Here is a 27,923-nt window from a genome sequence, read left to right on the forward strand (position 1 = left end):
AAAAAAAAAAAAAAAGCCTTGGCTTGAGCAGACAGACCAGTTCTCAAGTCCCAGTGTCACCCTGCCCCCCCCCCCCATCACCTCGCTCAGACACAACTCCTCCTCTATCTTGCCATCTGTAAAGTGAGACCATCAAACTCCAGGTCTGGGGAAGGATTGGGTGAGGTTCCTGTGCACATGTAATGGCTATGGGGAGGGGCAAGTTCATGTGAGGACCTGGTTTGGAATGGAAGCACCCGGTTTTAGGCAAGTCATCATGGAGAGAGAAGGGAGAGCATCTAAGCAGGCCATCCTCCCTCGCCTCTGGGACACCTCATCTCTATCTACCCCAGGCCTACAGAGGGCTGGAAGGTGGCTGCCAAGATCAGAATTTATACACAAGCTAAACAGTGGGTCAGGACACGCATGAGTCAAATTCAAAGATCAATCTGAGAGCCGGGAAGACTAACACAGAGACGGGGGGCCCTGGCCTGGGTTTACAGGTGGGCAAGAGCCAGGGCACCAGAGCATGCTCAGAAGATACCGCATTCAAAGGAAAGCAAAGTTCCGGGGACCTGAAGAGCTACATTCCAGCCCTGCCCCAGGGTAAGCCAGAACCCTGATGTAGGGCTGGTGACCATCCTATCCCCCTTGTCCCCCCAGTCCCCCCTCTGATCCAGCCCTTCGAGTTCCCCCCTGCCTCCATCGGCCAGCTGCTTTACATCCCCTGTGTGGTGTCCTCGGGGGACATGCCCATCCGCATCACCTGGAGGAAGGACGGGCAGGTGATCATCTCAGGCTCGGGTGTGACCATCGAGAGCAAGGAGTTCATGAGTTCCCTCCAGATCTCCAGTGTCTCCCTCAAGCACAACGGCAACTACACGTGCATCGCCAGCAACGCAGCGGCCACCGTGAGCAGGGAGCGCCAGCTCATCGTGCGTGGTGAGTGGGTCAGGCCGGTCCCAGGGAGGGGGTTGGGGAGGGGGGAGGGCAAGAGCATCTCTCTAGAGTTCCAGTTGGAATTACAGGCTCTTAAGAGGTTGGTGCTGGCTGGCTTCTTAAAGACACAGAGACCCAAGCCCCTTACTTTCAGACCTGGAGTAGAGGGCATCCTTAATGTGATCAGTCAAGAGCAGAGTCAAGTTTGGGACTCATGACTCTGAGCTCTCACTGAAGTGCTTGCAAGAGCTCTCACCCTTTCTGATTTTACAAGCTTTCTGCTCCCAACATTGTAGTGATCCAAGAAGGGCTGACATCTACTGGAAGAGGTCCCCAGACTTAGGGGACCCGGGTGAGACTAAGCCTCTTTTCTCCCCACTTCCCTTTCCACAGTGCCCCCTCGATTTGTGGTGCAGCCCAATAACCAGGACGGCATCTATGGCAAAGCTGGGGTGCTCAACTGCTCGGTCGATGGCTACCCACCGCCCAAGGTCATGTGGAAGCATGCCAAAGGTGAGCCTCTTCTGTGAGAAGAGCAGGGAGGACCTGGAGGCTGCTCTGGTGGGCATGGGACCTGTTCCTAAATGCAGCTCCCAGCCCTAGGAGGAGTACTGAGTTCTGAGTTTGGGGAACTCCTACATCAGATGGTCTAGAAGTCCTACACCAGGGTGAGGGACAGCAGGATGCTGAATCCAAATCCTGTTTGCTTTCTGTCATGCTGACGATCAAACTGAAGGCCTTGCGCAAAACAGGCAACCCCACCACTACTGAGCTCCATCCACAGCCCCCTAAGTTCCTCTTGTCCCCACCGCTTGACCTCCTGCAACCCCAAAGACAGTCTGTACTACTTCCCCACCCCTCCCCGTCCACCTTGGAGTCCTATCTAATGTAAGATCTTAGTACTCTCCCAGTCCAGCCTTATCGCAAAGATACATTTGATATCTGACGATGTCACGTGATAGACTGTGCCCATGGCCAATGTTGGGATTGGAGGTCCCCTTGGAAAGCGGCCTCTTCCCCAGGCCTGACTGCATGTGGCCAAGCAAATGTCATGAGACCTCAGTCTTCTGGCCTATTGCCAAGCTCACCGAAGACGGTTCTTTCTATCTCGGGAATTCATTCCAGAAAGTTCAGTGACTGCCTGAAGGACTGCCCTGACTGTTTCCATGCCTCAGAGCCAAGTCAGGGCCAGACCTCTCTGAGGTGTACTTCACGTCACTCAGTAGGAGCTGTGTGGTGCCAGTACTGTGCTATGGTGTGGCTCTGCTGTGAAATGGTCACAGGTGGGCAAGCGAGCCCCATCAGGCCTTTCTGAAGGCACTAGGTCACATCCAGTCCGCTCCCAACACCCTCTAACTGCTGCCTCCTTCCAGGGAGTGGGAACCCCCAGCAATATCACCCAGTGCCCCTCACTGGCCGCATCCAGATCCTACCCAACAGCTCCCTGCTGATACGCCACGTCCTGGAAGAGGACATCGGCTACTACCTCTGCCAGGCCAGCAACGGTGTGGGCACTGACATCAGCAAGGCCATGTTCCTCACCGTGAAAAGTGAGTCCTTCCCCCATGTTTGCCCCCATTCTGCCAAGGCCCACCAAGGGCCACCAAGGTCAGTCTTGGCTCTCCCCTGCCTGCCCAAATCCCCCTGGGATTTTGCTATTCTGTCCAGAAACAGCAAGGTTGCTCAGAGGTGAGCTTGGGAGTCTCCTGGAGGCATCTGGGACCATGCTTATCCAAAGCAAAGGCACACTCTGGCCTGTCTCAAGGCAAGAACACAGGTCCTGGTTGCTGTATGGAAATTATTCTGTTCACCTGTCAGTTGGCAATCCAATCCCAATACCTATATCAAACAACTCCTTGTGGCTACTTAATACATACTGAGTTGTGTGCCACCTGTTAACAGTCTTAAAAGGAAGACACCATATCCAATATGTAGGTAAAGCCTCTGGTTGATCTGTGTGACCTTGGAAGGTCATTTTGTCTCTCTGGTTTCTAGTCTCCCCGTTTATCCTAGAAGTTCACTCCCAACTTGCAAACTTCATAAAACTGTTTTGAATAACACAGAAGCTGAGGCTAAATAGAAGCGCATAGGAGCCACACGACTCTGTAACTCGAACACAAGGGAAGGCACCCTCATGGCCCCGGAAGCCACTGTTTCTCTGCTGTCCCGGTGTTCTGTTAAGCACCATGGCAGCCATGCATTGCTAAGCACATAGACCTTATGAGGCCATATCTACCCTCTCCACAGAGGTGGTGTAATAGTCTGTGTCCTTCCTGTATGTCAGTGTGTTCCTGACTGGACACAGGTGTGGTCACCAGTGCCATTCTTTCTAATGTCCCTCTAGAGTAGCTACAGCGAGCCGTAGGGCCTGTGTGCAGTCCGCCCTACACCTCCCAGGAGATCCCCCCATGAACAATCCTGGGCCGTCATCCAGATGGGGAAGCCCTGCCAGGAGATCGATGCTGAGGGAGCCCCCGGGCGGAATCCCCGTGCTGGGAGCAGCCTCCTTCCCACCATCACAAAGCACTTTGTCCTTCACAAAGCCAGGCAATCAATCTACATCCCTCAGCCAGGGAGAGCCACACGGGGAAGGCTCGCCTGCCTGGGCCTGTCCTTCCAGTTCACACACACACACACACACACACACACACACACACACACACGTGCACGCCATTCCTTATTCTGCTACTTTCCTTTCCATCCTGGCCTGGCTCTCTCAACATCTTGTCCCAGCCATGCTGAGCCCTCAGACTTCCCCAGTACTGGTGGGAAGAAGGGGTAGACGGTGCCAGAGATGTCTGGGTGGGAGCCTCCATATAGCAGCCCAAATAAGCCCATATTGCAGCTGGCTGCTGGAAGATGCTCCTGTGACACAGTTGTGGTGGGGCATGCATGTGCCTGGTCTTCTCTGTAACTGCCATTCTTCTCCTGCTTCTGCACAGCATGATGCTCCAGGTTACCCCCGTAGCCACTTGAGATGCTGACTCTTCTCCCTCCTGTACTCTACCTATGCGGACCTTTCCTCCATCCATCTTCTCCCACTCCTCTGACTGCTATAGGAAGGAAAGAGAGCCATAGGACCTTCACTGCGCGTGCACACACACACACACACACACACACACACACACACGCACACGCGCGTGCGCACACACACACACACATACACAAACACACACACAAACACACACACACAGTTTATCAGTGAGTTGGCTGGATGAAGCTCATTCATTTCTAAGTCCATTCTAAACTCTTTGTTTGTTTGTTTGTTTGTTTGTTTGTTTGTTTGTTTGTTTCGAGACAGGGTTTCTCTGTGTATCCCTGGCTGTCCTGGAACTCACTCTGTAGACCAGGCTGGCCTTGAACTCAGAAATCTGCCTGTCTCTGTCTCCCAAGTGCTGGGATTAAAGGTGTGTGCCACCACACCGGCTTTCTGAGTCCATTCTAAATCCCCCAATGCCACCAGCCCTATCCCTGACCCACTTGCAGAGGCAGCCACCTAAAGCTCTACCTTGTATCTCCCACTTTTAGAAAAATATCTGGCCTGATTCAGCTCCATGGTACCAGGTCTAAGCCTTCAAAGGGCTAACTGACCTTTGTCCCCACTGTCCCCAAGCAGAAGAAAGGAAGGAAACATGTCAGAGAGTGCATCATCTCCTAAAGAGTCATACGGGGCAAACTGGACATCTTGGCTGGGCCATGCTGAGGGGACAGCCACATCCCTGACCTCACAGTGCTGGCTCCTTGGGTCACTGAGCGCTCACTGGACAGGAAATGGTGTTTGCTGCATGACCAGGAGAGTAGAGTACACATCCCTGAGTTCAAGTCCCAGCTCTGCTACTTGAGAGCTGTGAGATCACAGACAGTGACCTATGTGAGCCTGGAGTCCTCCTCTGTAAGCTAACAACTGTAACATAGATGGCTTCCATTTTTAACCTTTACCATGAGGCAGAAGCAGTAAGCAGTCGGTCACGGCTACAATCCAAAATTCAAAGCTTGCTCCTTTTCCAAGCTAATGATATTATGGCTGAGCACTCTTTCCCAATGTGAGGCAACATCAGTGGCAGATACTGGTCATGAAGGTAAATAAGAAACACGCCTGTCTTAAGGTAGGAGGTTCAGAGGACAGCTCCTGATGCATCCTGCACCTACTTTTCCTGCCCTCCCTCCCCTCCATGCTCCACCAGACACATCCAGTTAGGAGTAGTCAACGTATTTGAACTTAAGATATTTCCAACTGACTATAGGTTCCTCAAGGGTCACACTGCTGTAAATGGGGGAGGGGCATGTGTACTTTTTCCCACTAGTGAGGTTTCAATGAGACTATGCTTCAACAACAATTTATATAGTGTTTGGTACAGGTACATGTCTGACCATGGTTAGCAACGGTTGGTTTAGGGGCTGGGGATGCCATGGTGAGTAGAACAGAACTTCTTTTCTCAGTGGCTTTAAGTCGCAGGTTTGTTAACAAATGGATAGAGGGGACTTTCTTAGGAGAACTGAATCATGTACTAATGGGGCCTATGAAGTCCCACAACTAACTATCTGTAAACAGACCCTGGGATGCTGGTGACATGGCCCAGCCAAGATGAAAGAGTTCAGAATGAGAGAATCCATAGCGGTATAACTCTGTCCAAGGCCAGACCAGGGAGTCAGAGCTCTGGTGTCCATGGGTAGGAGGAGTCTAGTGTCCCTGTTTTAAGAGGAGGAGTCGGTATCTTGAGCCCGTTTGGCCTTCTGGGTTCCCATCTGATTGGACAGCATGCACATGAGAGGTATCCCTATTAACTCACATAGTGTTTTCTCCCCTGGGAGATCTCACAAACCTCAGAACTACTCTGTCAGGTCCCTGGGGATCCCGTGACACAGGCCAACTGACATCTAAAACCACCCAGCTCGGCCAAGGCACCAAGGGTTTGGGGGAGCAGGAAATCAGTTGTCCAAGTCCTTGGACATCCCAGAAGACAATCCTGAGTAGCCTCCACTCCTCTTTGACCCCTAAGTCTTGGTAAGGCTAAGCTCATAAGTCCCTGAACCCAGACCGGCCCTTTCACATGTGGCACTCGACAACCCTCTCTCCACGTCCTCCCTGGGGAAGCCAGCCATGGTTACCTTCTACAGAATCTGAGATAGTGGATGGAGGTCATCAGGGCACATCGCTGGGTCCACAGATTAGGCTATCAGCCACCCCTTCCTTCCTTGCCCTCCTTCCTCTGGTTCTTGGTCTCCTCACCCACAAAATCAGAATTCACCCAGACTAGAAAACCCAGGCCTTATCTGAGCTATGGCACCCCCAGCCGGGCTAGCAGTGGCTCCAGCGGCCTTAGGAGTCTTCCCAAGGGACCAGGCTGTTGCCTCCCAGGACTTGATTAAAAATAAATATAATTAGCAGGAGAAAATACCACATCCACAGGGCTACCTTTAATCTCCTTTTTAAATTAAAAAGAAAGAAAGAAAAAAGGGTGAGCACGAGAGAGTTGGGGGGGGGGAGAGAATGACCAAAAAGAGAAGATAATTCCACCTCCACCTGACACACAGGGGAGGAGACATCACCTTCAAAGAGAATTCTTCAGCAAGAGGCAGGTACAGAGCCAAGCTGCTCTTTGGGGTGGAAGGGATAAGCTGTGTTTTGATGTCACTATCACATGGCATGGCCCCCCAAGAACTCCTGGCCCCCATCTTTATTAGACAGCTGCTCTTCCTGCCCCTGGCAACCCCCCCCCCCACAACCACCACCTCTCTGAAGGCTCCAGTGACTGGGCCACAGACAAAGCTCATGGCCAATTAAATCCAGAAGAGTTCTTTGTTTGCTCTGAGTTTTGGTTTGTTTGTTTAGCAAAATGTCAGGCCAATTAAAGTGAGCTCCAAGGGCCCTCAGCTTCCACACACCTGCATCACAGGAAGTCGTTTGGAAGGAAGCAGACCCTAGTCAGAGGTGGGCTGATGGAGGGAGCCAGCCTGACCCAAGGAAACCTTTGACCAGCTTAGCTGCTGTAGCTGACTGCTGGTCCCAAGGTCATGGTGCAAAACCCTTGGAAGCACAGTGAGCTCTATGATCTGTATCCCAGTCAGTCCCCGGAACCCACGTCAGTCCCCATTCAAATGAAAACAACTCTTACCGGACAGAAGAGGTGTGTCCATTGACCTGATGGTGGGACTGCTGCCCTCCCACCAGGACAGGAGACAATGAATCAAAGGAGCAACCACCCAGAGACTACAAACCCTTGTCCAGACCATACGTCTGGGACTGACATGGATGCCCCATGCCTGCCTCCAAGCTGCCCAATGCTTTTACTTTGTTTTATTTTATCCTTACTCTATGTGTATGGGTATTTTTCCTGCATGTACATCTATGCATCACTTGTGCGCCCACGTAAGCTAAAAGGGAATGCTAGATCCACTGGAACTGGGGCTACGGGGAATTATAAACTACCGTGTGGATATACTGGATATTGAACCTAGGTCCTCTGAAAGATCAGCTAGTGCTCTTAACCCCTGAGCCATCTTTCCAGTCCCCCCAATACTTCTTTTGTCATCTCTCCTCCCTTGCTTTGGTCCTCAACCTGAATGAACTATTTACGGTTCACATACACAATGCCATGTCACGGGGTTTTGGGATGTCATACACATAATGCACCCCCCCCTTGGGACAGATGATAAACTGAGGCACAGAGCGATCTAGCAGAAGAGTAGCCCGGAGTTCTCCTGTGTATTTGCTGGTAGTGAAGCTTGAATCTTTATTACCTCTGAGCTACTTAGGGTCCAGAGCTCATCCGTCCTTCCTGTGTATGAACTGTATCCCTGGCACCTAACACAGACCAGACCTCTGTCCACTCTAGCACCGTGTGCTGGGGATGGACAGGCTCCTGCGTGCAGGATTGGTCAAGCTGGCATCTTAGATGGTTCCCAGACTTCTCTTAGCCCTGTGAGCTCCTGAGAAGCTGAAAGGACAGGGCAGATGCTCTACCAGATTTGCTAGCCGTCTGGAGAGAAGACAGAAAACTGGGTGTTGGGCAGGACTTGGGGCCAACTGAGCCACCACCCCTACTTACAAACACAATTGTAGGATTTGGGGGCTGGGACTGGCTCTTTCTCCTCGTAGGCTATGGCCACTGGTCAGCCTCAGCTACCCAGCCTCAGGGTGGCCTGTGCCAAGCCAGGAGAAAGTCTCCTATGCAGACAAGGATAGAGGACTCACTGGATGTTGGCAAGAGAGGGAGGGAGTGATGATTTCCATGGCAATGATTAGCCAGTGGCCTCTCTGGCCTTATTGATTTCCAGGCTTCATAGAGTAAGAAGCGACACTGCGTCTCATGCTTCATCAAGCAGAAGTGAGGACAGGCTGTAACTTCCTTTCGCCCCTGGGCCTTCCTCACAGAAAAGCAGGGAGCTGACAACGCTCCCAGGAGTCTGTAGCCTCCAAAGACACAGGGAAGACAAATCAAGCATGCAGAGACCAGAAAGGGCCTGAACAGGAGATCTGCTCCTGACACCTGTGCCCTGGTTACTGGGACATGGGGCCTTACCTCACTCACTTTCTCTCACCTCCTAAGCTTGAATGAATGGGTTCCTGGTCCTGCTTTTCAGAATCCATAGCCCAAATGTTTTAGGGGGTGGGAGATAAAATACCTCTCAATGAGCAAAATATAGGACAACTGACTGACCTCATGACACTAGTAGGGTCATTGGAACAGGAGCAATCGGTCACATCCCCAGCCCCAGCCCCTAGGGGACCTGGTGCTAAAGAAGCCCCCATCCCAGCCGCACTCTCAGAGTAAGAGCCCAGGTCCTTACAGACGGGAGGCTTTGCTGAGGAGACTGGTCCTGCTCGCTCAATTTCCACTCCCTGTTGTCTCTAGGTGCCTCACCTTGGCCACACTCCTCAGAGGTGGGGACAGATAGCATATTATCACTCCCCTGCCTGTGATGTTCCCATGACCACAGCTTCCAAATGGATCCCAGTTCCAAGGTGTCACTGAGGGCAGCTCAGATGAGACTGGGGATCCAAGGCGTCCTGCACACAGGGCTCTATGTGGTAGAGAGCGTGATGCTGGACAGTAGGCAGAGAGCTGAGAAGCACCTCTAGCCTTTGCCCTGGGGAGAAAGCCCAGAGCTGCTCCCCAATAATGATGAGCGCTCCTCTGAGTGAGTGCACTGTTACATCAGGCAAGTCACGGGTATGTGCCCACTGAGCAGCCCGTCATCCAACATGGTGCCAAGGTCTGTCTGTGTATTCACCTGCTTCCTGTTGCTAACAATATAAAGACATGGGTTGGCTTAGTCTTAAGAAAAAGAAGTTTATTTGGGTTCATAAACCCAGTGACCCAGGACAGAGTGTGACATGTGAGAAACAGCTTATAAATGTGCAGATGTGTACATGTGTGTGTGTCCCTTCATCCCCTTAAAATCGCCACAAGAATTCAATCATTGGCCCTACTTACCCTGATGATCTAGACTCAGGATCACCTCCTCAAGGGCACACCTATAAAGTCCCCAAACTTCAGCAGTCTTCAAGAAGGAAAGGTGAGGCTAAGTCTCCATCGCAGCCTCCAGGAGTTACTGACTGATTAGAAAACTACACCAAGCCTCTAGGAGAGGAGGTTTGTCATCAGTCGGGTCAAAGATGGAAGACCCTGGAATGGATCAGCAGACCCGGTCAGAGCTTCCAGGAGGGGTGGTGCTGGAGTACAGCCAGCAAAAGGAGAAAGATGGCTTCAGGGAGAACGGCAGCCAGGCAAAGGCACCGGGACAGAAGTCTGCATGGGGGACAGTGAGGAGAGCACCAGACGGTGGCAACTAGGAACTGGGGTGGGAAGTCACCCTGATGTGTGGGCATGATCTCCTCTAGGGTAGGAATGGCATAGGACCCTGAGCAGGGACTGGAGAGGAAGGAGGACTTCGAAGGAACAGTGTCAAGCATTTGAGAAAGTCAAGAGCTTGAGGCTGAAGAGAAGAGATGGCAGCAGTGTTAGCCACAAAGATGTCTGGGTCAGAGAGGCAGCATGGTTACTGTGACAAAGTAGAGGTGACTGGCTAGCCTGGGGCAGCACACTGGGTGACATGTCTGTGTAGAGCTGGACGCTAGTCTTCATGACCCATGGGACTCTGTTCACTGTGGAACCAGCTGGTTATCTTCCTGACCTAGAAGCCAAGACTTAAGGACTGAATACAGAATACCCCCCCAAGCTTGCTGCTTCCAGAACTGCCTCAGTTTCCCCTGGCTACTCCAACAAAGTACTACCAACTAAGTGCTTCAAAACACTACAGACTGATTCTTTCACAGTCTATAGTGTGTGACAAAAGGTGGCACTAGCCCTGTGCTTGCTTCCCTGACGTTCCCTGGGGAAGCATCCTGGCTTCTTTGGGGATGGCAGCAAGTCACAAGTTCCTTGAGTTGCAGAAACAGCACTCTGGTTTCTACTCTGGTTGCCACATGATTCTCCCCTGTCAGGTCATGTCATCTTCTCTGTGTCTCTTCTTACTAGAACCAGCATGACCACCTCACATTTCTGTTAGAAACCACATCTCCAGCGGCTAGTGGGTTTCAGGAACTTCCTTGGCACACCACAGCCACCTTGTCCTGACCACAAATAGTCTCTTAGCCAAAACTCTCTCTCAACATCCTCGAGCCCATGTGATCCTGTGCTCACAACTCCACAGCAGGGCTCAGCAAGCTAGGCCTAGGGTCACACCTAGCCTGCACCTGCATAGCTAGTACCAGGCTGCATCCCTTTTTCCTTCCTCATTTACTGTCGGTGGCTTCTTCGGTGATGCAGTGACCAGCAAAGCCTAGAATACTGTTTAGCCCTTTCCAGAAAACGCTTGCCACTCCAGCTCCGAGGTGTTCTCAGCGATGACCCAGAGCACCTTCTCCTAGTAGCCAAAGGAAGATGTTCATGTCCCCTGTTTCTAAAAGGATTCTGTCTGTTCCAAGTCATCTTTAGCCATCATTGCCACCACCACCACCACCACCATCCACCCCCCTTCTCAAACCTCCTAGGGCTATGGGGGAGGGGTTTAATGAGCTAATTCGTGGAGAGCATTAACCACGGTGCATGCACATAATCAGCATTCAATAAATGTTAGCTATTATTATTACTGTCTCTTTTTTTCCAGCACTCTCAGTAGGGAAAATGGGTCCCCATCCCCCACTCCACTCCTGATCCTGCATACCTTGGCCAGCAGCCAAGGGAGAAAGGGACTGCCCCCATTTTAGGGCTGGACAGAGAAAGGTCTGGTGGGACTAAGGGTGTCTTTACCCTCCATGCCTCAGAGACAGGCCTGAGGTTTGAGGCTGCAGGGTCCCACCCTTCTCGATGACCCAGAATTCAGCAGCCTTTGCGTGTGCACACACTCTTCCTGGCTGAGTCCTACCTAATGCCTGTATCCTTGGACTCTGGGGCTTGAGTCTCCCCAGACTCCTCCCTGCCTGTTCACCAAGGCCAGGCTGGTTGCTGCCACACAATTTCAACCAATCTCACACTTCAGGTGGAGCTTGCCTAATCAGGGGCGACAGGAAGCTGGAGCGGGTGCAATCAAATTAACAACGCCATGGCCTAGCTCTTTAAGAATGGGGGGTTGGGGGGTGACAAAGCAGGCACCAACCAGAAGGTACCCCCCCCAAGCTGTCCCGGGGGAAGCTTGCAGAGCTGGGCTGCCACTGAGGCTGAGCGGAGTGGCTGAGGGGAAACCCGCTCCCACCTCCCAGTGTGCCAACGATGCCCCTTTGTGGTGGCTTATCTCACTCTGCCAAGCAGGTCCTGTTCTTGTCTGGGAGCTTGTTAACATGGAGGGAAACACGGGCTTTTCAGGGAGGGTTTGAGGGGAAGGAGTCACCCCTCCCCCCCCCCAAAAAAAAGGAAAAGGAAAAAACCTCTCAGGCTTCCTGTAATCCTTTCACAAACAAAAGGCTCTGAGAGCCTCTGAGAGAGGAAGAGGAGGAGGACACGGTTCTCCCCTGACAGGTTGGGCATACAGAGCTCAGAGCTCTACTCCGGGGCGCCTGCTGTCTCTAAGAGCTGCCCACCAGAGGGCACGAAGAGGGTTCCCTGAAACCCACTTCATCTCCCAGAGACCTTTTTTTTTTTCCAACAGAAAGACCTGGGAGACTTCCGTTGCACAATCAGAAAGACTTCCTTAAAAAGCTGAGGCCCTCCCTTGGTGGAGGTAAATACTGACTTTGTTATCAGGCTTCTAAGTTTGGTGGCTTTGAGGACTTTCGGCCTGAGGCCAGGGAAGGACCGAGAATCCGGCCCTATGATCCGTGAAGACCACCACCAGGCTGAGGGTGTTCCCACTCAGACCCCTTAAGTTACAACCTCTAAGGGTGCCATCTGCACCCCAAGTTTATTTTGCTTTGAGGGATTCGTTCTTGATAAGACAGGGTTTCCTGTAGCACACAGTGGCCTCAAACTCACTATATAGCTGGAGGGGACCCTTCATTTCTGATCTTCCTGCCTCCTGGGCCACCTTGCCCAGTTAATGTTGTGCTGGGAAGTAAACCCAGGGCTTCGTACATGCTAAGCTCAACAGACAGAGCTACACGCCCGTGATGAGTTAGTTACTAAGCTTCATAATAGTTCTCTAGTGTCGACAGATACGAAAACTTCCTGGACCATCCCTAGAGCACTCATCTGGGACAGCATCCTTGGTCTTCAGCCTCCAAGCCCATCCTCTTTCCCCAAGTCAACCTTCACCACAGCTCTAGTAAATTAGTGCAAGGCACCTATTTTACCTGTCCCTAACCTCTACGCCGTTCTGTTCCTCTGTCCAATGTCACAGGGCCAGTAAGTTCCCAAATGCCTTGTGCCAGACTCTGACTGTCCATGTGACCATAGCCGATTTACTTCTCCAAACCTCAGTTTCCCCATCTGTGAGGATCCAATATCTTTATTCCCAGTACCTGGTGCATAGTAAACCCTCAGTCAAATCGAGGCTTCTCTGTGACTGGCACCTAAGAGCCTTATTGTCAGCCACTCAGACTCCCAACAAGCAGCCTTTGTCATCGGTTTCTTCCTGTTCCCCCCCCCCCCCCCCCCCCAGCGCTTCTCCATTGGGGATTCACAGCTGAAGCTTCCTTCCCTAGTGGCTTTAGGACTGTCAGAAAAGGCAACTGAGCTCCCATCACCATAGAGGAGGGGGGGGGAGCCAGATACAGAGGGAGCCTGCCTCATGATCCCTACTCCTGCCCCAACCCCAGCCCATAGGGACTGGCCTTTGCCCCCCACACACGTATGCCATCCACCTCCTGTGTTCTGCCTTCTTATGGACTCTTCCCAAAAGTCATCCAGGAGTGTGTTGGGGTGCAAGGAAGGAGACCTCTGGGCTAACACTAAAGGAAGGGGCATAGTGAACTATTAGAGACTTGATGCCCTTCCTTTCAGATCACCATGGTGTGACTTCAGGCAGATCACTTAACCTCTCTGAGCTTCCACACTGGGATGTGTGTGTGTGTGTGTGTGTGTGTGTGTGTGTGTGTGTGAGAGAGAGAGAGAGAGAGAGAGAGAGAGAGAGAGAGAGAGAGAGAGAGATCCTAGTCTAGCCTCCTTTGAAGCAAAGAACGAGGTGCTCTTCAAAACATAATGCAGAATTCTGCAAATTTAAGGAACACACCCATCCCTGCTTAGGAAATGAGACCTGGGGAAGTGGGAGGGGGCTGGAAACTGGGAAACAATGTAGGAGCCAGGTTGGCGAAGGTTACCCCGTAGTGTAATGTCTCAGAACCTAAGAGCCTACATCCCAGCACTTGGAAGGCAGCAATAGGCAGATCTCTGTGAGTTTGAGACCAGCCTGGTCTAAATGGTGAGTTCCCAGACAGCCAGAGAGACCCTGTTCAAAAAAAAAAAAAAAAAAATCTACCTCTAAAGCTGAGAGAGGCGGCAAAGCATGTGGGTGAAAAAAAAAAAAAAAAAAATCTACCTCTAAAGCTGAGAGAGGCGGCAAAGCATGTGGGTGCTGAGCTGAGCCGCCGGCCTGCCCGCCCGCCCGTCTCACGGTGTTTTAAAAACCTATCGGCCTCTCACATCAAATTAAAATGTAAATAGCAGCTGATCCAGGCAGGACCTCGGGGGCGACAGGAGCCAGCCTGAGAGTAATTTCACAGATGGAACCGGTAACATCGGATTCTGACAACTGTCCTGTTTTTGAAATTGATTTCCTCTCTCCTGGGCTGGCAGCCCCCAAGGGCCCTGGATTTCAGGAAGGATGGCTTCTCTCTGCAGTCAGCATCCCTCTAGTCTAGGTCCCTCTCTGCTGTCTGCTGCACCTGCCTGCAAGGCCCCATGGGACCAGGAGGAGGGGACAGTTTAGGCTTTAGATCCACAGACCTAACTGGCAGTGGCTGGAGTTCTGTGTCCCATCAAGGCTGCCAGGGAGTCACAGAGAACCACAGAACTTCCTTTTCATATATATGTGCAGGTTGGGGCCCACAAAGACTTCTGCCCAGGAGTCTTCCCGTCAGACCAAGGAGACAGCATGCGGGAGAGCACGTCCAGTTGGGAAGCCTTGCAGGAGAAGTGTCCTCGTGTGACACGGAGTCTAGGAAAGATCTAGAATCTACCAGGATGCTGCTGTGTCCTCTACCACCATTTGTCCCATGTTGGACACTCCAGTGTCACTTAATGGCACAAGGATGGAAAGCTTTAAGCAATGGACCTGCTGCTCACCACATCTCTCAGGGTCACCTCCCACCTAAAGGGAACAGCATGACAATCCAAGGCTGTCATTAGCATATCAACCCAGGACTCAGCCCTCTGCCTAAGCATTCCCACTTCTGTCTGGGTCCCTAAAACTCCAGCCCCTCCCTCGATCGATCGATCGATCGCCAGGGTCGTATGCTGAGGCTGCACCAGCAAACACACAGAGGCTACTCGTTAGTGACAACCCAATCCCATTTCTGAAAAGCAGAGACTGCACACAAGGAAGGCAGGGAGGCAGATGGTGAGAGATCGCCAGCTCTGTCACCACAGCTCAGGGTGAATAGCCCCTGCTGCTCCTCAGGTCCCCACCTGAAAATGGGGCTAATGAGACTTGTTTCCTAGGGTTGGCATCAGGAGAGCTAAGCAGAAATGAAACAGTTGCTTATGGTATCCAGAGAACTGTCGGTGCTAAGGAGGCCACGGAGCAAGTGAGGTAGCAGGAGGGGACTGGGCCTTGCTGCAGGGGACAATAGCTCAGAGTCTCTCTGAGGAGTTCACTCATGGAAAGCACACAGAATATATGCTGACACATGGCATGCTCACCACCACAGAGGACCACAGGCATGCGTGTGTGTGTGTGTGTGTGTGTGTGTGTGTGTGTGTGTGTGTGTGTGTGTAGGCAGTGTATACAGAGGTATCAACTCATTGACAAAATCACACTGGGTCCTTGGTGTATTTGGGGAGGGGAACTTCACTAGCTCACATATGATGCACCATGTGAGTGTACAGGAATACAAGAAAGACTGCTTGTGGTTGCCTGTTGAGATATGTTTTGGAATCCCTCCCTCCCTCCCTCCCTCCCTCCCTTCTCCTCTTCCTTCTTTCTACTTCCTCCTCCACCTTCTCCACATTTCCCTCCCCCTCCACAGCCCTCACTATACTACTCAAACTGTCTCAAATAATCCTCCTGCCTCAGCACCCCTACAGCTGGGACTACGGATATGTCCCATGGTGCTCAGCTTTTCCCCTTTTCAGGGGTGCTTCTGCCTGCTAGCGGAGTGACCTTGGGGCAAATGGCTTTCCTAAAGAGCCTAAGTTTCTTCCCCTGTAGAGTATCACAAGTTGTAGCCCTACCATTCACTTAACTCAGCACCAACATACATCATCAATATAAAAATGTAAGTGAGCTACTGTATGTCTCTCTTCTCTGTACATTTCTGGAATCTGCTGTCTGTTTTACGTTTATAGTGCCTCTCAATCAGTGCCGCCATGTTTCAGGTGCTCAGCAGTGCGTGCGGCTGGTGGATACGGTGCAGTGGAATGAGTCTTTATCTGGACACTATGATTCTGTGGAACCATCTACCAGAAGCATTTTAAGCCAGAAGTTTGGTGTGTGTGTGTGTGGGGGGGGGGGGCTAGCTAATGCTTCCCTTAGAGCCAGAGTAGGGGAGGGCTGACTTGTGGGTAGGAACAGAGCCTGATAGGTCAGGTGCCGTACAAGACCCATATGCTTATTGTGTTCCCACAGCCGCTCAATGGGACACAGAGATGCTAACTTTAATGTATTGGAGGCCTACAAAGCTGGCAGTGACACGACTAGAGCACAGGCCTCCTGACCCCCAAATTCTTCAAGCCCCCCTCCTCCTCACCTTCAGTGGCTTCCCTGAGCTAGCAGTAAGAAGAGCTGTCGGGTGTGGTGCCTGGCACTTGTCACTATAGAAACATCTATCTAGTCAACCGGAGGATGGGCAGCTGGCTCCAGATGTGGTTGCTAGGCAGGGCAGAGGAGCCAAAGGCCTCTGGAGAGCCTGCTGTCTCTGATTACCCACCAGCCTGTCTCTGGGTGACCCTGATTGGAAAGACAAGTGCCCTGAAGCAGACGCGCAGGTTGTAGGCTACTCAAAGGGGCGGCGCCCGCAGGGTGAGCGGAATCTGACGCGTGGGGTCTGTGCTCCACGTGGCAAGCTGCAGGCCCTGGCATGAAGTTGTGTCTGGATAGAAGGTGTCTTGACATGGGTTCCCAGAGGCTGGCATGGGAGGCACAGCCTAGATGAGCAAGCTTCTTACCATGGCTCAGAGCTGGGAAGTTTTCCTAAGGGCTCTTCCTCCCTGTCCCCCTCCCCTTCCCGACTTTGACCTGTGCAAAGGCTAAAGCTACCCTCATCCTCCTTTTTGTATACTCTCTCTCTCTCTCTCTCTCTCTCTCTCTCTCTCTCTCTCTCTCTCTCTCTCTCTCACACACACACACACACACACACACACTCAGAGAGAGAGAGAGAGAGAGAGAGAGAAACAAGATCACCTCCCCCACCCCCCACATTAGGCCCTAGACCCACCCAGGGGTTCAGATGCAGGCCTTGCTCAGTCCCTGCGGGCATTGCAGAAGCAGCTGCATCTCCCCCACCCTCTAGTTCCCACCCTCCCGTAAAACATGGAGGCATCTGCAGTGCAAGGCTCGGCTTGTCGATGTAAAATCTCACTCTATATTCCACCCAGGTTTATACGAGTGAATTATGCAAATCTTTGATGGAAAAATATTCCTGCGCACATCCTTGAGAGTGTAAAACCTTAGTCAATAATTCATACTTGGATGTCTCTGACTGCAGGCTTTTTCTTCATTATAACTTACACCTCGTTATTTGTCTTTCGCATTTTATTGTATATTCTGGTGTAACGCCGTGCATTATAAAGTTTATCTGCTTCATTATTTGATGAGCCGGGACTAGGGGAATGTGCTAGGACATTGGTACAGGGGACTGAGCCTAGGGCTGCCCCAAGCCCCATCCCACATCAAAACTACACATGGAGGCCTCAGAGGGAATAGCTGACTGTGAGGCGTGACCTCGGGAAGCCTGGGGGAGCAGGTGCTGTCCTCCACCTGCTTAAACCTGTTCTAATCATCCCTTCACCCTCAGTTGGTACCTGAGATTGGACCCCTCCAGGTCCAGTCTTCCTTTCTCCAAAGGTTTCTTTGGTCCTAAAAGTCAGCTGTCACTGGAGAGTTGGTTGGGAAGAGCAGTGTCTGGGCTAGCCATTAAAATGGGAAGTGGGATATGGCTGGAGAGTGACTCGGTTGGTAAAGTGCTTACAGCACAAGGAAGAGAACCTGAGTTTGATCCCCCAAAACCCACTTAAAAAGCTGAGCATGATGACATCCCTGTGACCCCAGCACTGGGGAAACAGAGATAGTAGGATCCCTCGGATTAGCTGGCCAAACTGGTTGGCCAAATCGATAAGCTCTGAGTTCAATAACTGACATCAGTCTGTAGTCTCTTCCTGGACTCTCAGACACACACACATACACACCACACCACACCACACCACACCACACACCTACTCAAGCACAAGAAAATAAAACAAGTGTTTCAGAAGAACACTGGAGAGAGCCGAGGAGTAAGAGGAGCCACTGGAAAGGAGCGAGCTTTATGCCAGCGGTCCAAGTTCTGAAACAAGAGAAGACAGGGCCTCTTTCACGCACCATCGCATCAACCAGCCAGTGATGGTCAACTGCGAGCTACTCTCTGATCTGCGGAACCCACTGTGAGCAGCCTCCATATCCTAGGTCTTAGAGAATGCTCCTGGCTAATGTGGACTGTGCCTTCTCATACACGTCTAGAAACACCCCTCAGTTGCCTCCCCTGTTCCTATTGACCACAATTAGATCTATCTGCGATGTGTTACCCAAGGCCAAGCACAGTGCTTCATGATGGTGTAGGAGCCCAGCACACATTGCTCTGAATTGTAAAGATGGCATGGACCAAGATTCAGAGATTCTACCCACCCTCCCTCCCTGTTTCTGGTCAAGACACGCAATTCCATAGGAGGCCTAGCTGTTGGTAAAACTCCTTGCCAAGCAAGTAGAAGGGGCCTCTTAAGGACCAGCCAGGGCCTTGGCTCTGCCTGGGTGAAACCACAAGATCAGCAGGTAGGGCTGGGTGGGTGGACCCTCCTCCTGCTGCTAGAAGGCCTTTCATAATGTCCCTACCAGGCAACCTGTGGAACAAATCAGCCCCTCTGACAAGCAGATACCCTGGCCTTAGAGGATGATCCTGAACCTGCCATCTACAGAGGCCCCAGATGTCTACAGGGATGATTCCATGGGGACAGATGTTTAAGTGTGGAGAAATCATATCTTTTTGATGTTAGCCTCTAACTGATATTTAATGATTGCCAGTGAACATAAGCCACAAACCACAGCAGTAATGGGGGGTGTGTGTGTGTGTGTGTGTGTGTGTGTGTGTGTGTGACTGTCACCCATAGAAATGCACAGATATTTTCATGTCATGTCATATTTACTGTAGACCTCTCAAAATAGCATTTGTGCTCATCACCGCGACAAAAGCATGGTAATATAAGACAGTAATTATAAGGCCTGCCACCAGATCTCATCACATAAAGAATAAGAGCGGAACATGCCAGTGTGTGATAAACAATATCCAAAGTTTGCTTGTTAGTGTTTTTAATATTTGCATAACCATATTTCAATATAACTGGTTTTCTTTGTAACTATGTTGTGCATGTAAAAGAAAAAAAATCTGGTGTCACTAGAAGGATCCTGGGAATGTAAGGAGAAGAGAAAGAAAGTACCAGGCATGGGTACCAAGGGGCACCAGGGACAGGCGAACAGGGTGCCCCTTCCTGGGAGGAAGCCCTCTGAAGCTGGGCAGCAAAGGGCAGAGCTCAGAGGTGGGACATCCAGTGTAGCCAAGGGCAGAGCAGGGTGAGGGACAGAACTTGTGCCACACGAGCGCCTCCTGCCTCCTCAGACAGGTCTTGGGATATTCACAGCCTCTTGCCTTCTCTTCCCCAGTCCCAGCAATGATCACATCTCACCCCAACACCACAATCGCCATCAAGGGCCATGCCAAGGAGCTGAACTGCACTGCACGTGGCGAGCGGCCCATTATAATCCGCTGGGAGAAGGGGGACACGGTCATTGATCCCGACCGCGTCATGCGCTATGCCATTGCTACCAAGGACAACGGCGATGAGGTGGTCTCCACGCTTAAGGTGAGTTCCCAGTCCCAAGCTTAGGGGCACCTTCCGTCCCTACCATTCCCACACCCAGATATTTCTGCATCAGAACCTCAACCTGTCTCCTTTCTGACAACCTCAGCTATTATTATGTGGGTTCCCAGTCTCCTCTGTGACCCTTTCTCTGTGCTCGAGTTCTCTGCATGCACATCTCAATCCTTCTGCAAAGAGAAGCCTTAGATAGGACCCTTTGGAACCTCCCTCCCAGTCTCCCTAGAATGACTCTCTCTAAAACACTCTCCCTGTTTCCTCCCTTTCCTGTCCCTGCTGGTCATGTCTTAGCTCAAGCCGGCTGACCGTGGGGACTCCGTGTTCTTCAGCTGCCATGCTATCAACTCATACGGAGAGGACCGAGGTTTGATCCAGCTCACTGTGCAAGGTACGTTCACCTGCCCACCTGCCCTTTCACCTTCCCTAGGGTCCTGAGGCCCACAGCTAAGCTGCCTGCTACTACCTCACCTTTGTTCCTCTTCTGTCACTGCCCAGAACCCCCTGACCCCCCAGAGCTGGAGATCCGGGAGGTGAAGGCCCGGAGCATGAACCTGCGCTGGACTCAGAGATTTGATGGAAATAGCATCATCACTGGCTTTGATATTGAATACAAGAACAAATCAGGCAAGTGCTGGGACAGATGGTGAGGGTTTGCCTACTGTGGCCTCTTGTGGTACAGAGCCTGCCTGTGCGTCTCCGAAGGAGCAACACCCACCTAACACAGAATCGCCAGCACCCTCACATGTACACTCATTGTCCTCCAGGGGACAATGGCTAGCTTAGGAAGCTAGGATACAGATTAAGATTCACTGATGTCAGGAAAGGACCAGTCCCCTGGAGCACTATTCTCACCCATGGTCAGATTCATAGGTGCTGAGTGCAGGCCTGTGGGCTGCTCTGTGGGGATGTCATGGGTTTGCAGGGCCACCTGGATGGTGTTGGTTCGGGATGGCGAGTGCGTTGGAGATCAGTAAGATGGGGTCACTGAGTGTCTACTCCCAGAGCCCTTCCAGAGCCTTCCTCTACAGTCCCAGAGGCTCTATGCTGCTGCCAAATCACTGTGAGGCACTGTGATATGCTCCAGTCTAGCTATAGACAGGCACCCAGGGATCACACTGAATGCAAAGAAGAGGTGCATCTGCCAAGGTTCATCAGGAAAGGCCCTGCCTGGTCCCTTGTGGATGTTTCACTAAGCTAGGTCTAGAGGACCAACCGATAGAATACACTACCTGCAGAGAAAACAGAAGCTCAGAGCCAGGCCAGGTGCAGGCCAGGCTACACAGACCCGCCCATCCATGGGTACCACACTATGGCTGCAGGTGTGCTTTGGAGCAAGGATGGGAGCCTCCAAGCTGAGCTCCTGCTCTGTGGAACCACTATGTCTGAGATCCCAAGAGGCTTGAAGAGCCCAGCCCCTGCAAGGATGGATGTGTGCTAAAAAACTGCCATCCAATGGCAGAGCAAAAAAGGTACTTGAAGCCCTGCACATGGTAACAGCAGAGACAGAGGTGCAAGAAGGCTGAGTGTGTCTGACTCACACACAGGCCTCTCAAGAAGCTGAGCACGAGCCTTCCAGAGGCATATGCCACTTCTGTGGGGTGATGCCCAGTCAGTGGGTAGCGGGTGCCTGGGACATCTTGGCTCCCTGCTCCTATGTTCTTTGTAACTGCTGTTCTACTTTTCTCCCTGACTGTACTTCTGCCTATTCTCTAACTCACCCCTTCCACAGACAAACCTCTGTAATGTATGGAAACCCTTCCTAGGGCACTGCTCAACTCAGATTATGAGCAACACTCACTGAGCGCATTGCCCATCTGGGAGGAGTTGTAGAAGAGAGGCAACCAGGGAAAATGTTATTCTTAAACATGTCCATATCGCATCACCCTACCCCATCCTCCTCTGGCTCATACTGAGTAAAGTACCATGAGGAGTAGGCTGGACAGGGGCGGGAAAGCTGGAGTGAAGTCCCACAGCCTTCCCACAAGCTTTGCACACTTAGAAACCCAGAGGCCTGCTCCATAAGAGCCCACCCAACCAAACACCTGGCACATCCTGGCACATTGGTGCAAGGACTCCAGGAGAACTTCAGCTCACTGTCATCGAGACAGACAAAGAATACGAGCATGGCACAGTTTCCCAGTCTATAAAGTGGTTCCAGAATGAAGAATGTCTAATGAGGAGGGTTGTGAAGAATTCTAGAAGCAGCTGGCATTAGGCTAAAGGGAGCCCTGGGCAAATATACCCCCCTCCCCCAGTAGCTCAAATACCTCATGTGGCAGTTTAGAACTCTATGGGACTTACAGGCTGCAATTTATGTCTGTCAGTCAGCCACATGGACTGCGTGCCAATCTTCCCACTGCCCCCAGAATCATGCAAAAGTCATGGAGTAGAAAAAGAGAATAAATTAGGAAACAGAATGTTACCCTTGGAGAGAGAACATAAATGGCACATGCACACATGCACACATGCACACACACACTTTCAGAACCATTACACAGCACTAACCAATCAAATGCAATTCACTGTTAAATGTATTACATGAGGATGGAGGACTGTGTCCAAGGGAACAGAAGAATAACTCAAAAGAGGAAGGAAGTGAGTATGTTTGTGCGTGTGTGTGTGTGTGTGTGTGCGTGTGTGTGTGTGTGTGTGTGTGTGTGTGTGTGTGTGTNGTGTGTGTGTGTGTGTGTGTGTGTGTGTGTGTGTGTGTGTGTGTTATCTAAGCTCACCTCTTCGTACCTATGGAAATAGGGAGATGACAGTCATTCCTAAAACTGCAGACTTGGAGTGACTAAATATCAGAATTGTGCAGCCTTTCACTAGTATTTCTAAACATCTTTGAGCATCTCTCTCCATTTTTCTTAGAAGGTAGGGTGATTTTTGAGTCAAGATCTTGCCTTAAAGCCAGGCTGGCCTAGAATTCTCCGTATAGCTCAGGCTGTCCCCAAACTTGCCATCTTCTTACCTCAGCCTCCCAAACACTAAGATTATGAGTGTGTAGTACCATAAACAGAACTCTTGCTTTTGTTAGTTAGTTAGTATGTTTGTTTGTTTGTTTGTTTTGTCATGTTGGGGACTGAGCAAGCCAGGGCCTCTTGAATGCTAGGCAAACTCACAAGCCTTAGCCCTAACACTTTGCAAAGCAGAGATGGGAATCTTCATTCTCAGGGAAGTTGTGAGGAAAACTGGAACATGACTATGTTGAAACCTTCCAGGGCTCTCTTTGTGTGTCTCTGTTCCCCCTCCCTTCTGCCTCCTGCCCCAGACCACACCCAAGCTGGGTCTCCACCATTGCCCTGCACCTTGGCGAGGTTTTCTGCCACGTTGCTCACCATGTTAACTTTCCAAGGGAAATTACCAAGCCTGCCCTTTCTGAGACACCATGTTCATGCTGTCTTTTCCCGGCCCCAGGCAGTAGAGTAATAATACATGAATCTGAATGATAAATAGCGCCATCCACACAAATCTATCAGATGGTGCTGCGCACACTGAGAAATGCCACTTTTGCCTCTCTCACCAAGCACAGACAGGGATGAGCTTGTCCGAGGAAAGCCTTCAAAGCCCAGAACACTGTCTTGGGGGCCAGCCACCCTGGGGACTGTGCTGGCCCCATGGTGAGAGCCAACGTGGTTTAGTGTGTAGTTCTGAGGTATGGCTGGTAACTGAGATGTTGCCAGTTGCCGCTGTGACCCCAAGAATCTCTGTGCCACTGAGAGAGTGCTACATAGGAGGTGTGCTTCAGAAGTGGGGTACAGGGGGGGAATCAGGCATAGAGACCGGATTTGTGTTCCCCTTGAAGCAGCTCTTCTTACCCTGAACCCTCTGCAGTGATGTAGCTCCTGAAGCGGCCAAAGCCCGCGCTTCTTTCAAAAGCAGCCTTCTGCAAAATCGGCACCACCATCTCCCCAGACTCTTCCTTACTTTTTAAGAAGAATATTCTGCATCATAAACCCTTTGATGAAGAAAGGACGTGAGAGCCCTTAATGAAATATGTTAATCTGGGCAAGGCAGGCACATATGAAAGGGAATATTAAAGACAATATTCACCAAATCCAGTGCAGTGCTCCCAGAGAGCAGAAAAGAGAACAGAAGAAAACAGGCCCCTGAGTTCAACTGTTCAGCACCAGAGAGATGGCCGTGATCAAGCCTGAAACTCAGGACAGCCCTCTAAACATGACTTGGATGCATTAGTCATGAAGGGTCCCCAGGAGAGAGGTGCATTTAAAAATGATTTGGGAGTGAGGTGCTGGTGCTGCTGGTGTTGGTGGTGGTAGACACCTTTAATCCCAGCACTCAGGAGGCAGAGGCAGGCGGAGCTCTGTGAGTCTGGGGATCTTCAGAGCCAGCAAGCTCCAGGACAGCCAAGGCTACAAAAAGAAGCTCTGTCTTAAAACACCAAAAACAAAAGGGGGTGAGGGTGGGGTGGGGACAGAAGGTCAAATCTACCTACAAACAAGAGACAAGAGAAGGGAGGAGCCTCTATCTGGGACAGCCCATCACCTTCATTCCTTCGACTAGAAAATGCGGAAGGCAGGTGAAGAAAAGACAAACCACAGAGGCACTCTAAATTCAAAGTCAAAATGCAAGAGGGGGCTCCGATCTTAAAGCCAGTGACAGGTTTTGAGAAGTCAGTACTTGAAACGTGAGAGTAAGGACTAAAGCCTTAGCCGTGACTCTTGACTTCAAAGGGCTGGGCACCTTCTTGGGCAATGTTCCTAGAACAGCGAGCTCCAAAACACGATCTTGTACAATGACTATGATGAGGGCTCTACCGGAGGCTGGGGAGACAGACATGAGCCAGGCTGCAGGGGCTTGGGCCTGCCATAAAACTTTACCCAGCAGCAAGAAAAAGAGATGGAAGAGCTTCGTGGGAGGAGATGGCAGGATCCAATTTGTGCTTTGAAAGAAGCCTAAGTATAGTACATGCCCTTGAGAGGGTCTCAGCCATGTATGTGGGAGGAATGGCAGCTGTGGGGTCCAGATCAGCTGGAGGAGGGAGGGGGTAGCAGAAGCACAGTTAGCTGGAGAGAAGGCTGGGAGAAGTGACAATGATGATTTGGGCCAGGTTAGGGATATCGGTGGAGAGAGCCCTCATCTAGCCAAGAGCACATGGGGCATAAAAGCTATCAGACTCCATAGTAAAGGAGACAGGGGGAAGCCCAGAAGCCTCTATATGAGGGGTATATGGTGTTTGAGGAGGGCATGGGTTGAACCCTGGAAGCAAGTGTCCATTGGGGGTAGGCTCAGGGGGCTGCAGCTGCAGAAAAGCCAGCAGAACAGACCCAGGAGAGAAGCAGAATTCAAGAGCTTTCTCAGAAAACCTAGAGAGGAGAGAGCAGTTCAGAGGAAAAGGGGGAAAGAGAGAATGATATATGCAGAGCCCACTGACAGACCACGTGGGTGATGGGACTTGTTGATGCAGAGGCCCCTGTGCAGTGGAGATACAACACCAACATCAGAGAAAGGCCCGGCGAGTCAATGATGCATATTTAAGTCATCCACCGCTGCCCCTGGGACCACACAGGTGCCCGGCGGATGTCAGTCCATCTTTGTGGCCCCTGTTTTCAGACGCATCCCACGTGGCTCTTCCCTTTGCCTGCGCTCATCAAAAATGAATGCACCGACTTCTGATCGCTCTCCCACTCCCATAAACACAGGCAAACCCAATGTGATTTGTGAGCTGGCACCAGCAACCAGGACCCCACATACAGAGCCATGAGCACCTGCCTCCACATGGCTAGTCTGTTCCATCCCCAATCAAAAGGGTGTCGGTGGCAGGTAGGAGCCTGCTATTTGCAATTCTGACTTCGCCTGTCAGCCCCAGAGTGACTCCCTGGGTGGCTGGGGTGTTTTTAAAGACAAGAAGAGAATAATGTGTTTCTGAGACTCCGCAGCCTGCCATGTTGTTAGTCTGGCTCCAGCAACCGATGAATTAAATGCAAAACTACAGGCTGGAATTGGGCTGATGCCCTTCACAGATGCTAAGCCCGTGCAGCCGAGAGCTGTGTTTTTAAAGGAATCAAGACCTCATTTAACCAGAAATGAAATAATAGGATTCTGATGTGTTCAGGCTACAGTACATACATGCATGTGTGCATGTATATATGTGTGCATGCATGTATGTATATATGTACACATACATGCATGTATGTGTGCATGTATATATGTATGTGTGCATGTACTTTGGACTGTCGGGCTGGCTCAGTGAGTAAGCTCACATGGTAGAGAAAACTGATTCCTGCAAGTTGTCCTCTAACCTCCATATGCACATGATCCCCTATATTATGTGCACACAATGCGTGTACTCATACGCACACACATGGCAGAGATTCACACATTTATTTTAAATGTAACAGAAAGTTTTAAGTGTCTTCTTAAGGGCTCACTCAGTAGCAAACAGGGGGACCAGAGTTCAGTCCCCAGACACCACATTAAACTGTCAAGCACAATGGCAACCCAGTGTTAGGGGAGACAGCAACAGGAGGACCCCTGGGGCTTGCAAGCAAAGCAGTCTAACCTGACAGTGAGTTCTAGGTTCATTGAGAGCCCCTGCCTCAAAACAAACAAACAAACAAACTATGGTAGAAGGTAACTGAGGAACACTAAGACTGCCCTTAAGCCTCCACACCCATGCTAACACACGTGGACGCACATATACATACATGCTAACACACTTGGGTGAACATAGGCATACATACACACCTGCATTAAAACTATCCCCCTAAACTCTGCCTACAATTGTAGCCTCCCTTCCTGCCTTCAGAATTAAACTGTAGCAATGTGGCTTAATCTTTTCCACTGTGACTTTTTTCAGAACACTGTATGCCACCGTGGATTCCCAAGCACAGACTGTTAGTATGAGCAGGGACATGAACTTGCCCAGAGAACGCTTGTCAGCCCCACTCTCAGCTTGCTTCCTTGGTCTTTGCCATTTTTCCCCAAAGTGCTAAAGGGGTCGCCTGATCAAGCGCTCTGGGTTGGGAAGGTCCTGGCTCAGCCATCATTGTAACTTTAGACTCTCTTCATCTTGTTCTAGAGTCCCCCGCTGGGGACAGCAAGCATGGGTGAATGGCTGCGTTCCTCTGGAGAGGCATAATGTTTACAGCCATGGGATCCCCGAGACACATTTATCTGGCATTTTCCATGTTCTACAATTTTGCTAAACATTAGCCCTGGAATGGACTGCCAGTCTCTTTGCATGACTTGAACTGTGAACACATTAATCCTTTTGTTGGCCCCTCATTCTGACGATTCTGATATCTTACATTTTTGTAGCTGCTACAGGAAAGAGGGTGGGGTCGCGCTGTGTGCTCTGGCACTTGATCTGTCCCCTCCAGCCTCACACAGAACTCCCAGATCCTGTCACAGGTACACAAGGAAGGGAGATACAGAAGCAGAGAGCCAGGAGGAAGGGAGAGTGGTCCTCACTTCCCCTTTCCCACGGAGACCCTGGGTAAATGGGTATCTCTCAGTCAGAATGGTAAGTCTCAGAGGTACCAAAAGATGCAGTAAGAATCAGACCCAGGGACAGTGAGCAGATGATGACCTTAGTGGACATTAGAAAGCACCCTGTCTAACCTTGTCTTCAGCTTACCTCACAGGCTGCCCAGGACAAAGGAAAGTCTGGCTTCTCCAAAGCTGGAGCTTTTTCAAATGGACCCTTTAGAGTCCCTGTGAAGTTGCAAAGCTGTGTTTTGAAATGGTCGTCTCCTTTACAGATTCCTGGGATTTTAAGCAGTCCACACGCAACATCTCCCCAACCATCAACCAGGCAAACATCGTGGACTTACACCCTGCGTCGGTGTACAGCATCCGCATGTACTCCTTCAACAAGATTGGGCGCAGCGAGCCGAGCAAGGAGCTTACCATCAGTACGGAAGAGGCTGGTGAGCACCTCTCTTGCACCCCGCCCCCACTGCCCACGGTCTTGGGACTCATGGGCAGCAGTCTCCGCCAACCCTGTTTATTCACAGCTGGCTTGTAGTTTGGAGAGCATCGAGAGAAACCCAGACATGTATTTTAGGAGTCATAGAGAGGCTGTGGTTTTCTGAGGGTTGGTTGTTTGAGTTTTACTGTTTTTCCCTCTTGGGTTGTGGGGAGCTGTCCGTGGTTCTGCCTTGCTTTCCTGTGCTCCTGCCTATGTGGGAAAGAAATATGCAGTGCTCTGCAAGACAAGGAGTCTGTCCTGTGTGTGTGTGTGTGTGTGTGTGTGTGTGTGTGTGTGTGTCTGTGTGTGTCTGTGTGTCTATGTGTGTGTGTGTGTGTCTGTGTGTGTGTGTCTGTGTGTGTGTGTCTGTGTCTGTGTGTGTGTGTCTGTGTCTGTGTGTGTGTGTGTCTGTGTGTGTG

General features: G+C 51.1%; 1 protein-coding gene across 2 annotated transcripts in view; it reads left to right on the forward strand.

Moving 5' to 3' along the window:
• The window catches only part of Dscaml1 (DS cell adhesion molecule like 1), a 321,027-nt gene that overhangs the window by 251,187 nt on the left and 41,917 nt on the right, over positions 1-27,923 (forward strand). For both annotated transcript variants that reach the window (XM_021206575.2, XM_029543062.1), the window contains 7 exons: positions 643-921; positions 1,312-1,431; positions 2,292-2,468; positions 19,363-19,562; positions 19,869-19,965; positions 20,073-20,201; positions 27,296-27,463. In XM_021206575.2, coding sequence (XP_021062234.1) covers positions 643-921; positions 1,312-1,431; positions 2,292-2,468; positions 19,363-19,562; positions 19,869-19,965; positions 20,073-20,201; positions 27,296-27,463 — 1,170 coding nt within the window. The remainder of the gene's footprint in view (positions 1-642; positions 922-1,311; positions 1,432-2,291; positions 2,469-19,362; positions 19,563-19,868; positions 19,966-20,072; positions 20,202-27,295; positions 27,464-27,923) is intronic.

This window comes from Mus pahari, chromosome 10 (assembly GCF_900095145.1).
Source record: "Mus pahari chromosome 10, PAHARI_EIJ_v1.1, whole genome shotgun sequence".
NCBI lineage: Eukaryota > Metazoa > Chordata > Mammalia > Rodentia > Muridae > Mus > Mus pahari.